The sequence below is a fragment of the Chlorocebus sabaeus genome, chromosome 16 (genome assembly GCF_047675955.1).
Source record: "Chlorocebus sabaeus isolate Y175 chromosome 16, mChlSab1.0.hap1, whole genome shotgun sequence".
Lineage (NCBI taxonomy): Eukaryota > Metazoa > Chordata > Mammalia > Primates > Cercopithecidae > Chlorocebus > Chlorocebus sabaeus.
In genome coordinates this window covers 51156081-51169732 of record NC_132919.1, presented here as the reverse complement: position 1 = coordinate 51169732, position 13652 = coordinate 51156081, and the positions used below count along the sequence as shown (strand labels likewise).

Sequence of the window (13652 nt, the reverse complement as noted above, 5' to 3'; positions counted from 1 at the left end):
ACTACAGACACGCACCACCACACCTGGCTAATTTTTATGTATATTTTGTAGAGATGGAGGTTTGGCCACGTTGCCCAAGCTGGTCTCAAACTCCTGGACTCAAGCGATCCACCTGCCTTGGCTTCCCAAAGTGCTGGGATTATAGGTACGGACCACTGTGCCTGACCAGGGATAGGGATACATTCTGAGAAATGACTTGTTAGGCGATTTCATCATTGTGCAAACATTACAGTGGATAATCTTTACATAAACCTAGATGGTACCCGCAGCCTACACAGCTAGGCTGTAAACATGTATCGTGTGTTACTGTACTGAATATTGTAGGCAACTGAAACGCAAATACCATAACACAAATACTGTAACGCAAATCACTAGGCGATAGGAATTTTTCAACTCCATTACAGTCTTACAGGATCTCAGTCTATGCAGTCATTGACCGAAACATTAATATGAGGTGCGTGACTATAGTTCCTTTATTCCCACCTCCTCATAGGAACCACCTACTGAGATGTGAGTGAACAGGGCTGTGTTAAAGGACAAGCCTGACGGACTGCATGCTGCCCCGTCCTGGCTGGGGGTGCCAGAACCATGCTGTGCAGTCACCTGGGAGCAGGCCATACAGGAACTGTCAGCATTCAGGCTGTATTCTAAGGATTCTCTCCTGGAGCTTCCTTCCCCTCTGGCCCTCGAAGGAGTACATGCACCTGGTCCTTTAGGCATAGCACTAGGGAATCCACCCTGAGCCAGGCCCAGACCAGGAAGGCAGGGCAATAACCAAAGCTCACCTGACATTGGCTTTATCCACTCCCATCCCAAAACTAATGGTTGCAACAATTACAGGGACCTTCTCCTCCATCCAGTCGTTCTGCACCAGCGTTCTTTCAGAGGCCTTCAGCCCTGTAAAGGAGGGAAAGATGGAGAAGAGAACTCACATTTCCCTTGGGTTTACCCGGGGTCTATTTTGGGTTTGACACTGTGTGCTAGGCACTTCACAAACCCTGAATATTTCACTTCCCAGCTGTCCGACCTTACATCAGGCGCTTAACTTTACTGAGCCTCAGCTGACAGGCACAAAGACCCTAGCCTATGTGTGGCAAAGAGCATTTGGCAAAGGTTTGGGCCATGATTCAAGCTCAAGCCTGCTGGCCTCCAAAGCCTGTGCTCTTCCTACAACAGCATTACCTTGGCTTGTAAAAACTTATCACTTGCTGCTGGGTAGGCATATACAGCGGGAAGAACTCAGGAGTCACAATTCTCATTTTAGACCTCATTCATGTCTAGACTCGTTTCAGGGGATTTAAGTGAATCACTTTAGCTCTGCCTGAGTATCTGCAATAAGATGGTGGGTCACCTGATAATCAGGATCTGTAAAGAACAAGAGACCCACCAAGAAGCCTCTGAGGGTGAAGAGAACCAAGTGGCCTGGGCGCCCCTTACCTGCATGGTAAGCCTTGGCATTCACACCCCTGCAGCTGAGCTCTATGGCCAGCTGTTCACAAGCCTCTCTAGTCCTGCAGTAGACAATGCCGCAGCCAGACAACTGAATGGGGAGATGCAGGAAGAAAATAAGCATGGCAAGAACAGAACAATAGGCCCAGTGTAGTGTACCCTGCTCTAAAAGCAGCTCTGTGTTCCTTCCCTCGTCAGTTTCAGTCCCCTCTGAGGCAGGACACCCAGTAAGGCTCTGTCACTTTATAAAAAGCAGGACCAGGCTGGTTCATGCCTGCAATCCCAGCACTTTGGGACGCCAAGGTGGGAGGATCACTTGAGGCTAGGAGTTAAGACCAGCCTGGGCAACACGGAGAAACCCCGTCTCTGCTAAAAATACAAAATTAGCTGGGCGTGGTGGTGCATGCCTGTAATCCCAGCTATCCCTGGGAGGCTGAGGCAGGAGAATCGCTTGAATCTGGGAGACGGAGGTTGCGGTGAGCCAAGATCGCGCCACTGCACTCCAGCCTGGGCAACAAGAGAGAAACTCCACCTCAAATAAAAAAAAAAGGCAGGCCAAAAGCTGCTCAAAACTCAACCTGTTTAACTTCTCTGCCTCCTCTTCACGAACTTTGCATGGGTCTGCAGAGGCCTCACACAGAGGGGCTGGCTGCTTGCCTTCCACAGAAGGATCCAGGACAAGGAAACCCTGGTAAGGAGGACAATGCCAGGAAACCAAACGGACAACTCTTTTTGTGCACGAGTTTTAAGAAGCCTGGCTGAGAAAGCTAGAAAAAGCAAAGGTCTTAGAAGACCAATCTCCATCTCCATGCTGCATGTCACACTCCACTGCTCTAACAGCTGCTTGGCCTCCACCTCAGTGCCTCACCCCTTTATCAGCCTCCTGTCCAAGAGCCTTAAGGCAGAAGTCCTTCAGGTTCCCATAGGGATCAGAAATCAGTTCCTTGAATTGCACATCATAGAAGAGGTTGGCCCGGAAGCAGGGAGTCTTGAAGATGGCAACTGGTTTCTTCAGGTGCAGGGCAGCAAACACGTCCTCTTGGACCTGTGGGGTGGCTGTGGCGGTCAGAGCCACACAAGGGGCATGTCCCAGGCGGGAGCGCAGGGCACCCAGACGCAAGTAGTCAGGACGAAAGTCATGCCCCCATTGGGAAACACAATGAGCCTCATCCACCACCAAGTAAGACAACAGGTGGCGGGACAGCAGGGAGTTCAGGCTGGGCTGGAAGGAGGAGGAAGCCGCCATCTCCGGGGTGATGTACAGAATCTTGGTCTGGGGCTTTTCTCGCTCCAGGTCAGCAAGCAGCTCCTTCCTTTCCTGTGCAGAGAGCTTCGAGTTCAGGGAACTTACTCGTACCTTTAGGGCTAGCAAGTGGTCCACTTGGTCCTAAGAAAAGAGAAAGGGGCTACAATTGGCCCTCAGGACTCAGGTAAACGTCACTGCAAGTCCCTGGAGGATTTCCCAGTCATAAACTGTCCTCCTCCCACCCTCCACTATGTCTTTTCTTTGCATAGAAGTAGTATAGGTTGAATATCCTTTATCAAATGCTTGGGATCAAAAGTGTTCTAGATTTCAGATATTCCTAGATTTGGGAATATTTGCAGATTGCATATACATAATGAGATCTCTTGAGGATGAGACCCAAGTCTGAACAGGAAATTCATTTTTTTCATGTATACCTTATACATATAGCCTAGGCGTAATTTTATATAATATTTTTAATAATTTTGTGCATGAAAAAAGAGTTTTGACTGAATTTTGACCGCAGTCCATCACATGAAGACAGAAAGGCGTGGAACTTTCCACTTGTGGCGTCATGTCAGCACTAAAACTCTTTGGATTTTGGAGCATTTCAGATTTCGGATTTTTTTTTTTTTTTTTTTGGAGACGAAGTGTGGCTCTGTCACCCAGGCTGGAGTGCAGTGGCCGGATCTCTGCTCACCGCAAGCTCCGCCTCCCGGGTTTACGCCATTCTCCTGCCTCAGCCTCCGGAGTAGCTGGGACTACAGGCGCCCGCCACCTCGCCCGGCTAGGTTTTTGTACTTTTTAGTAGAGATGGGGTTTCACCGTGTTAGCCAGGATGGTCTCGATCTCCTGACCTCGTGATCCGCCCGTCTCGGCCTCCCAAAGTGCTGGGATTACAGGCTTGAGCCACCGCGCCTGGCCAGATTTCGGATTTTTGCATTAGGGATGCTCAACCTTTATGGAAGGTAAAGTGGTTTAGAGGACAGGCTCTGAAGTCAGACAGACTTCAGATTTAGATTCATCTTGGCTCACTTAATCACCACATGCTCGCTGGCTGTTTCTTACCCTCTGAACAATTTATACAAGTCTATCTAACAGAATTGTTGTATAACTTAAAATTTACATCTCAGAGGTGAAATTAATGTATGTAAAGCACTTAGCACAAAGGCTGGGACCTGGTGAACACTCACCAAGTTATTGCTGTTGTTCCCTGTCTCTCTACCTTTCTTCATGGTGGATGACTCTTACCCACACAGCCACACTTCCTCAATTCTGATTCTATCAGCCCATCTGCAGGCCTTAAATAGTCAGAACACCTGTAGAGCAGATGTTAATAAGGTCCCAGCCAGTTTCTCATCTTTTTTTCTGTTTCACATACTGTGCCCTTACCAAAATAAGCAGGACACCAGGGATTCCCCATATCAACTTAGCTATCTATCCATCTGCAACTTCTATCCCAACATCATGAGTGCACATGTGTATACATGTGAGACTGAGTGTATATGTGTGTACAAATACAGTTTCATACTCCTCTGGACAAAAAAAATAACAAGGGAGGGTGAAGGACCTCAGAGAGTCATTCATAAACCCCCAGAGTGATATGCACCAGTGGAGAACACTACATTGGGGAAAAACAGAAACCCAATGCAGCAAATGAGATAGGCAAATCATAGAAAAAAAGAGGCAGGGGCCGGTGCGGTGGCTCACACCTATAATCCCAGCACTCTGAGAGACCGAGGCAGGCAGATCGCTTGAGGTCAGGAGTTTAAGACCAGCTGGCCAACATGGTGAAACCTCATCTCTACTAAAAATACAAAAATCAGCCGGACATGGTGGCATACACCTGTAATCCCAGCTATTTGGGGGACTGAGGCACAAGAATTCCTTGAAGCCGAAAGGCGGAGGCTGCAGTGAGCCGAGATTGCACCACCACACTTCAGCCTAGGCGACACAGTAAGACTCTGTCTCAATAAAAGAAAAGAAAAAAGAAAAGAAAAGAAGAGTCAAAAGACCAATAGAGAAGTGAAATTTCCAGCCTCAAAAAACCTTCCCCGAATCTTTTTGGGCTATCATCTTCATTGCCCTAAGCCTCACCTGAATCAAAGCAATGAGAGGAGAGACTACAATGGTGATGCCTTTGGCCAACAGAGCAGGGAGCTGATAGCACAGGGATTTTCCTGCCCCTGTGGGCATGCACACAAAGACGTCCTTGTTACCTGCAAAAATACAAGACAACAATATCTCAGTGCTTCCTGCCTTTTCATGGAAGTTGTTGAAAATTAAATGAGAATGTAGGAAAAGTACCTAGCAGAGTGTCTGGCACATGGAAGGGTCTCAATGTAATGCTAATACCCCTCCTGTCCTTTCTATGAAAAAGGCAAGGATCCTGGGAAATTTGGACACACGCTCAAACCATTTCTAGTAATGGTTAAAAACAAGATTTAAAAAGTCTGGGGCGGGCACGGTGGCTCACGCCTGTAATCCCAGCACTTTGGGAGGCCGAGGCAGGCAGATCACGAGGTCAAGAGTTTGAGACCAGCTTGGCCAACATGGTAAAACCCTGTCTCTACTAAGAATGCAAAAATTAGCCGGGCATGGTGGCATGTGCCTGTAATCACAGCTACTCGGGAGGCTGGGGCAGGAGAATTGCTTGAACCTGGGAGGCGGAGGTTGCAGTGAGCCGAAATCGTGCCACTGCACTCCAGCGTGGGCGACAGAGCAAGACTCTGTCTCAGAAAAAAAAAAAAAGGAGTCTGAGTCTGCTGTGATACGGATGATTTACCTAAACAGCCATGAAAGCAGAGTACTGCTAGGTGAGTGAGCACATCTGTGTAGACATGGCAGGACATTACTTAGAGAGCTTTTGTTTAGACATGTATCATTAATATTACATTGCTGCTCGCCTCTTGGCAACTTCCATTTGTCACCATATCTCAGGTTTATAACATTATTACTCTTTCCTTCTCTATCTGGGACCCAGGCCACTCAATCTTCAACAAGGGAATTACCTAGAAGGCCAGTGACCAAGTTGTTACTACTGCCACCCTCACTGTTGCTGTTCGTTTGTGTGTACAAACGAACAATAATGGGAATCTGAAGTGTTTTCAAAGACCATGTGTAGATCTGGCTATGAACTAAAGACCAGACGGGTGGTTCTGCCATTAAAACTACAAGCTTTGGGCCAGGTGTGGTGGCTTATGCTTGTAATCCCAGTACCTTGGGAGGCCGACGTGGGAGGATTGCCTGAGCCCAGGATTTGGAGACCAGCCTAAGCAACATGCCAAGACCCTGTGTCTCTAATTAAAACAAATAAATGAAACTACAAGCTTTGGGTGACAACTCTAAAGATTTCCAAATCCAGTTATGGACCAAAGGTGAGGCAGTGCGAAGGATCAGGAGGAGGGTGTTCTGCCGCAGCATTATGGTATAGCCAGCATAAATTTAAAGGAAGGTACCTTGGTAATGTTACCTTTTACTACTGCCATGGTCGCACTCTCCTGTAAAGGCGTCTTAAAAGAGTCAAACCCAAAGACCTTCTTCAGCGTACTCCGGACTCGCCGCTCAGGGTCAAGAGGAAAGGTGGTATGGTGGCTGCTCATCTTAGCCAAGAACAGTGGCCAAAGGTTAAGGCAAAGGTGGTAAAAGGTTGCCACGAGAACCCTCTGTTTTGCTTTAAAAATACAGCTTATTTTTCTGTAACAATTTGCTATGTTACACTTAAATAATATATTATTTTTAAGTATTAAAGCTGAAAGTGAACTGCCTCAAGCAATACATTCCTGGGTAATTAATATCTCCACTTTTACGCTCAATGAAAATAAATACATCGAACTATTCCAGGCCATGGTATAGCACAGAGCTAGAAATCAGATCAAGAAAAGAAACACAAATGTCTTCAGAATAGTTTGGAGAACGAGGAACCGTTTTCCTAAGATCTACCACCTGCTCCTTCTTCTATAAGCGCAACCACGACAACCATTCTTCCACCCCGGGACCCCGACCCCCTTCTCCCTTCTTCCTGAGCCCAAGATCCGCAATTTTCTCTCTTGGCCGGCTGACGCCTCCCTCTCTTCACCCTAAGATATCAGAACCGGCCGTGGTCGGCCCAGGAATTAAAGGCCCTTACTGGGCCGCTGCAGCTGGCTGGGCTGGTTCCGGAACCACTCGAAGACCCCTGTACACAAACCCAACGCAGAGAAGCCAAAGCGCTGGGAATTAAGCATTAGCCAGAACCCACACAATCTTATATCCGTCGCGCAGTGATGACGTACCGAAGCGCTGGCATGAGGGCGGAGCCAGGCGCAGAAAACTGCCGTTTTGATTGGTTTCCAGTGTGGCGCGGGGTCTCTTGGGACCCGAGAGACCCTGCCTTTCCGCCCGGAAGTCGGCGTCTTTGAGTCATAGGAGTGAGTCACGCCAGGGCTGTGGGAATAAGATGGCGGGGAAGAAGAATGTTCTGTCGTCTCTTGCAGTTTACGCGGAAGATTCAGAGCCCGAGTCTGATGGCGAGACTGGAATCGAGGCGATGGGCAGCGCGGCTGGTAAGCCCCAAGTGGGAAACTGGGAGAGGGAATCGGGTGTCTGCCCGGAATGCTGTACCCCTCGCTGGGCAGGAGGGAACTAGATGGTCATTGTGCTCCAAGCACCGGACCCCGAAGAATGGCCCGGGGTCCTGGATGAGATAGAGCATTAGAGACTCTGGACTAAGAATGAAGAATCTCCTTTCCGTTGTTTCGATTAATCTGCCTAAACTTACTGAAAGCCTCCGTGCCGGTTATAGTGATGGACAGAGGGATGGACGAAGAGGGAGTGGCTGCTGAGCCACTGCCTGTTCCCCCTGGGCTCGTTGTTTGATGAGGGAGAGCGTTGAGTAAAACATACGTGGAGGATGGTAAAGATTGTATTTGTTAAATTTATAGCTTTTAGTTAAGAATGTGCCCTAAACACATCTTGGAGCTTTTAAAAATAAAAACGTATCTGATCCCCAAAGCGAGAGAATCAGTTCTAATTCGGTAGAAGTGGGGTAGGATGTGGACATTTGTGAACTTTTTAAGGATCCCGGGTGATTTTTCTTATTTTGTGAGTTTTTAAAGCCTATCGGTGATGTTCTCCTCCTCAGGTTGAGAAGCACAATGTTAGACAATGGAAATAGATTTCTTTGGGAGAATAGAGAACAAGTTACCTAACAACATATCTGGACCTTAGCTTCCTCATCTGGAAAGTGAAGTGGATTGGATTAGATTAGGTACTTTCATGTTTTGTGATTTTGTGGGGTCTCTTCCAGTCAGAAAGTTCTCTGATAGTTTCCTGTAAACACTATAGTGTTTGCTTAGTGTTTATAGCATTAGAAACAGAATTTAGTACTTGGTTTTGTTCCCTGACCTTTTAAATATTTTATTCACTAAATAATGCCCTTCTCAGAGAGCCGAATCTGGGCCTATTGTCACTTAACATGAGATTTAGGTTCCCCTTGTATCTTCAGAGATAGTCTTGGCCACTCAAATCTCTAGACATTTTTTCTTACATTGTAACTCTTGTTTTTTTTTTTTTTCTTGCTTTTTTTTTTGTTTGTTTTTTAATCTTTCAGAGGAGAAAGGCGGATTGGTATCTGATGCCTATGGGGAGGATGACTTTTCTCGTCTAGGGGGTGATGAAGATGGTTATGAAGAAGAAGAGGATGAGAACAGTAGACAGTCGGTAGGTAAATCTCCCAGATCCAGAGCTACTGAGAGCGCAATTTCATTTGTCAGATTTTGGAACTGTGCCAACAGTGTTCCATTTCATGGCTAGCTTCATTCCTTGCTCTCCACTTTTGTTTTAGTATTAGTGGAAGAAACTGGGTTGGATAGCAGTTCTGTTTGAAAATTTATTTTCACATGGATCTTTTTTTATTAATCTTTGAGTTGAAATTTGGGGGGAAAGATAGTGGATTATTTTATTTAACCCAGATATCAACGGGTGTTTTATGTTGATTTTTCCCAGTTTAAATTATTTACTCCCTTTATAGCAGGCATTCATCCTAATTGGTGTATCATTTGTATCTACAGTCAACTCTGCGTTGTTTTTAATCTTGGTTGGGGCTCATTTAAATTTTGTCAGTTTATTAACAAGATAAGAAAGGGAAATTTGTTTTCACCTGCTTTTTCTTCTTTTTTTTTTTTTTTTTTTTTGAGGTAGGGTCTCACTCTGCTGCCCAGATTGGAGTGTAGTGGTGTGATCATAGATAGTTCATTCCTGCCTTGAACTCCTGGGCTCAAGTGATCCTCCCACCTCAGCCTCCCCAGTAGGTGGGACTACAGGTGGGCACCACCATGCCTAGCTAACTTATTATTAATATTATTATTTTGTCGGAATCTTGCTCTGTCGGCCATGCCAGGATGCAGTGGTGCGATCTCGGCTCACTGCACCCTCCGCCTCCCAGGTTTCAGCGATTCTCCTGCCTCAGCCTCCTGAGTAGCTGGGATTACAGGCACCTGCCACCACGCCCGGCTAATTTTTGTATTTTTCATAGAGATAAGGTTTCACCATATTGGCCAGTCTGGTCTCTAACTCCTGACCTCAGGTGATCCACCCACCTCATCCTTTCAAAGTGCTGGGATTACAGGCGTGAGCCACTGTGCCCGGCCAATTTAAAAAATTTTTTTTAAATTTTTTTGTAGAGACGACGTTTCACTATGTTTCCCAGTCTGGTCTCAAACTTCTGGCCTCAAGCGATTCCCCTGCATCACCCTCCCAAAGTGCTGGGATTACAGGTGTGAGCCACCATGCCTGGCCTTCTTCTTTCTTGACATTTTACTTGGCACTTTTTATTATGATACCTTTAGATCTTGATCACAAATCTTGCCTGATACTCAGTAGGTGCTGGAGAAAGGAGAATCTGTACTATTATTAACAAGAAAGGTTTTAGACACATAATCACCTGAGCAGCATGAGTCAGAATTTAAGTTTGCAGAAAACGCAAAGAAATTGAGGCTGGTTCTTAGCACGAGACATGCAAAGTTGAGTCTCGATGTCGAATCTGACTACTTAGCAACAGTTTTAATTGAAACACTTAAAATATATTATTTGTTTGAATTTTTTGTTACATGTTGGTATGTAAATGTTAGCATTAAAATTCATTCCAGCCAAGCAGGGTGGCTCACACCTGTAATCCCAGCACTTGGGGAGGCTGAGGTGGGCAGATCATGAGGTCAGGAGATCAAGACCATCCTGGCCAACATGGTGAAACCCTGTCTCTACTAAGAATACAAAAATTAGCTGGGCACGGTGGCGCGCACCTGTAGTCCCAGCTACTCGGGAGGCTGAGGCAGGAGAATAGCTTGAACCCGGGAGGTGGAGGTTACAGTCAGCCGAGATCACGCCATTGCACTCCAGCCTGGGTGACAGAGCCAGACTCCATCTCAAAAAAAAAAAAAATTATTTCCACAACAAACAGAAATGCGTTTTGTACATTATGCATTTTGGGAGATATTTTCATGCCTTTAGCCCCATCCATTAATACTGATAATTCAGAGTTGACTGAAATTATTCAGAAAAGTTTTGCAAGTTGTTTTCTGACTTTTCTGAAGTACACACATTCTGGCTTAATATTCATAACTCTTTAGTACATTTGCATAATGTGTTTTTGAAGTGTTTCATATTTGCTTTGCTTAGAATTTTCATCATGTTTAAGCTTCATTTCATATTTTAGTAAAATCCTCTCATCAGCTCTTATTGTAGAGATTCTGAAATGTGATTGTATTTGAGCTCCATCTCTGTTTATTTGGCATGACTGATTTCATTTTAAGGAGATTATGGAGATTACATTTAAAGCCTTGGACTCACTGGCACCTTACAGGACAGTTAAGTCTCCAAATCATCAGTCTAGTTTGTTCAAATCTCGAATGGTATTTATATTAATATATGGAGTGCTCTGTAACGTTTGGGCTGAAGTGTAGCTTTGTTGAAAATAGCAGTTTCAAATGAAACCATTTTTTCCTGGGTATTTAGTTAAAGGTTTCTGTGCATTGGGAGTTTTGGGTAGTGAAGGTGACATGGATTTAGCCAGCTAATAAGGTAGCTGGTCCAGCATCTGCTCCTGACCTTTGACCTTCATAGCATCAGCATTAGTGTTCAGTGGAATGGCGGGCTCACTTTGGAGAATGTCTTACCGTGTGTGATCCTTTGTGTCAGGCTGACCTCATTTGAATAAGGAACAGGACTGGGTAGAATGGGTCTTTGGCAGTTCTGGGAGCCCTTAGGTGGAGGCAGAGCCCACTCAACTGGGACTCCTGGAAGGTTGGGCATTGCCCTTTAGTCCTGCCTTTCCCGGGTCACTTGCTCTGGTCATTTGAGGCCTACCTTCCTGTGTTGATGTTAGTGCAAATGCTGGTTGTGCTGTGATATAGCTGTGTGTAAGCCTTGGCACTTGGTGTTGAACAGTGTTACAGTAGGTCTGAGTCTGATGTACATATGTATAAGAAAAAGAAAGAAGGCTCATAATCCTGGTTTGAAATAACTGATATTTCAGTGGAAACACGATGCCTGTTTTATTGTGTGGCCTGATCTTACTCTTTCCTGAAACATATTGCAATCTTTCTCCATTTTTATGTATGTGATTTTTAACTCGGGCATCTTCATTGATGTGGACTGTCTCCCCGCTAGAGTAACTTGACTTCTGAGCTGCTGATGCTTTTTTGTTTTTTTTTCTCCCCCAGAATATCTCTTTCCCCTTATTTTTCTCTGGTTCTGAGTTATATGGTAGGGGAGGGATTCTTGGTGGGATGACCCCAGCTGGGTAAATGGGCTGTTTGCTGCAGCCCCTAGTTATGCATGTGAGACTCCTCAGGCCTGCTCCTTTAAGCTTAATCCTCTAAATTCTTTGTCTTGTAGGAAGATGACGATTCAGAGACTGAAAAACCTGAGGCTGATGACCCAAAGGTATTTGGTGTTGGCTGTGGTGGGTGGCTGGATGCAAACAAGGTGTTTGAACATTATGGCTCAGTTCGTATGTCTGGTCAAGATCTGTCCCACTGACAAACTGTGCAACTGTGTGGACATTTTCTGGGATAAAATAAACTTTATAAAGAACGAACCTGGAGATGACTCAGGAATGAACAAATCCTGAGACATTGGATTTCCAGCCTTTCAGATTGTGCCATATCTCCTGACTAGAAAGGCGAGAGGCTTGGCTGAGTCCAACAGCCCACTTGCATTCTGCCTCCCAGATGGGGCTTTAAGTGTCTCTGCCCTGCAGGTGGATTCGTCTGTTTCTAGACTCAGGAAGGTGTGAGGGCCGCCTCGCGTGCTTGGATTCTCTTTAGTCATCTAGAAGTGAACAACAGGCTATAAGAAGGTCAGACCAAAATGAGGCCTCGCCCCAGCTCTCGGGGATGGTGGGTCTAATTCTCATTTTCCCAGGGGTGTGTCCATCCACTTTTGGGCAAGCTGCGCGGAATGGTCTTTTTCAGAACAACATAACTATTCTCATAGTTGCATCCTAGTAGCAACCAAGAGTAATTTGTAGCATTTCCTATCACATTCCTTAATGATCTGTTGTGAAGGTTAAGACACCCTTGTGTTGGTTAAGCTGCTGTGCTGTGCATTGGCCTTTAGAAATGTGTACTTGTTGAAGAGGCATTTCTTTATGAGGAAAAACTTCCCCCCCGCCCCATGCACCCAAAGAAAAAGACTTAATTCTACCACTCTAGACCTCCGGGGAATAAGGACCACGTTTTCCAGTTAAAAACTGCTTTGAGGCCAGGTGCGGTGGCTCACGCCTGTAATCCCAGCACTTTGGGAGGCCGAGGTGGGCGGATCACTTGAGGTCAGGAGTTCAAGGCCAGCCTAGCCAGTATGGCGAAACCCCGTCTCTACTAAAATACAAAAATTAACTGGTGAGACTGGTGGGTGGTGCGCACCTGTGATCCTAGCTACTGGGGAAGCTGAAGCAGGAGAATTACTTGAACCCAGGAGGCAGAGGTTGCAGTGAGCCAAGATCTGCCAATGCCCTCCAACCTGGGCAACAGAATAAGAATCTGTCTCAAAAAGAAAAAAAAAAAACTACTTGGAAACCAGCTGTAACTTTCAAGATGACCTAATAAAATTTAGGAGATGTATGCCCAATTATAATCTAAAACAGTAACATACTTGAAAATATAGTGTGAGCTGTTCCGTATTGGAGCTGATTCTGTTATTGGATGGAACTGTGTGTAGCCACTAAAATCATGACAGGTTGTGAGTGAGAAAGGTAAGAGTGTGTTTTACCAAGAAAGTTTTGACACCAGCATGCGGGAAGGAAAAAAAAGAACCCCTGAAAACTGTAGATGCAACCTACTTTCTATGCTGAGTGAAAAACCTGAAACCCAGGCCAAAGAACTCACCCTGCGTGAGAACTGGCAAGATGGTATGGGCAGACCCATGGCCCCATAGTTCAAAGTCAGTCACAGCTCTGCTCGGGCTTTCAGAACAAAAACACTCAGTAGTGATAGTCTTATCTGTCCTAGTATTTAGGGTATATAGGACTTGGAGCCTGCATGGAAAACATGCTCAGGGAACCATTAAGTGTTTGGGTTTCAGTTGTGGAGGGAAAGGAGGACATGGGTCCTAGAGTCTTTCTGGGTACAGTTGCATCTTTTTCTTAGGGCTGGAAGGCCTCCTGGGGAAGTTGGCTGGAGAGGAGGGTACATACACTTAACGGTCACCCCTTCTAAAATCCTGTGATACAGGCATCAGATCCTTGGGGAAATGACATGGCTTTGTGAGTCAAGGTAAGGGCTACATGAAAAACAAAACAGACTTGACTACTGTCTGGTAGCAGTCACTAAAGAACGAGGTGGGAGGGACCCAGAAAAGGTGAAGCTGGGAAGATTGTGGAAATGCCTTTTGTGCTTAGGCTTCCCTTCTCAGCCCCACATCGTGGCTGACAGCGCCGTCATTCCTGCCTGCTCCCTGACTGATGTGCTTTGGTGTTCCTCAT

The 13652-nt window shown here is 45.8% G+C and overlaps 2 protein-coding genes across 5 annotated transcripts in view; one reads left to right on the top strand and one right to left on the bottom strand.

The window, feature by feature from the left end:
* The window catches only part of RECQL5 (RecQ like helicase 5), a 40475-nt gene extending 33529 nt beyond the window's left edge, over positions 1-6946 (bottom strand). Inside the window, exons 1-6 of the mRNA XM_008011744.3 lie at positions 6781-6946; positions 6165-6308; positions 4790-4911; positions 2318-2836; positions 1438-1540; positions 786-897 (exon numbers count right to left, since the gene is read on the bottom strand). Of these exons, the coding sequence (XP_008009935.2) occupies positions 786-897; positions 1438-1540; positions 2318-2836; positions 4790-4911; positions 6165-6294 (986 nt within the window). The 5' untranslated portion in view covers positions 6295-6308; positions 6781-6946. The remainder of the gene's footprint in view (positions 1-785; positions 898-1437; positions 1541-2317; positions 2837-4789; positions 4912-6164; positions 6309-6780) is intronic.
* A 120-nt stretch (positions 6947-7066) lies between these two features.
* SAP30BP (SAP30 binding protein) overlaps positions 7067-13652 on the top strand; it is a 42778-nt gene continuing 36192 nt past the window's right edge. For 2 of the 4 annotated variants that reach the window (XR_005238757.2, XM_037993469.2), the window contains exons 1-3: positions 7081-7236; positions 8283-8392; positions 11567-11614. Coding sequence is in view for 3 of the 4 variants with exons in the window: in XM_037993469.2 (XP_037849397.1) it covers positions 7131-7236; positions 8283-8392; positions 11567-11614 (264 nt within the window). In the remaining variant the exon portion in view is untranslated. Of the gene's footprint in view, positions 7237-8282; positions 8393-11566; positions 11615-13652 lie in introns of all 4 variants that reach the window. The other 2 variants (XM_008011745.3, XM_073005021.1) reach the window with 2 other exon arrangements.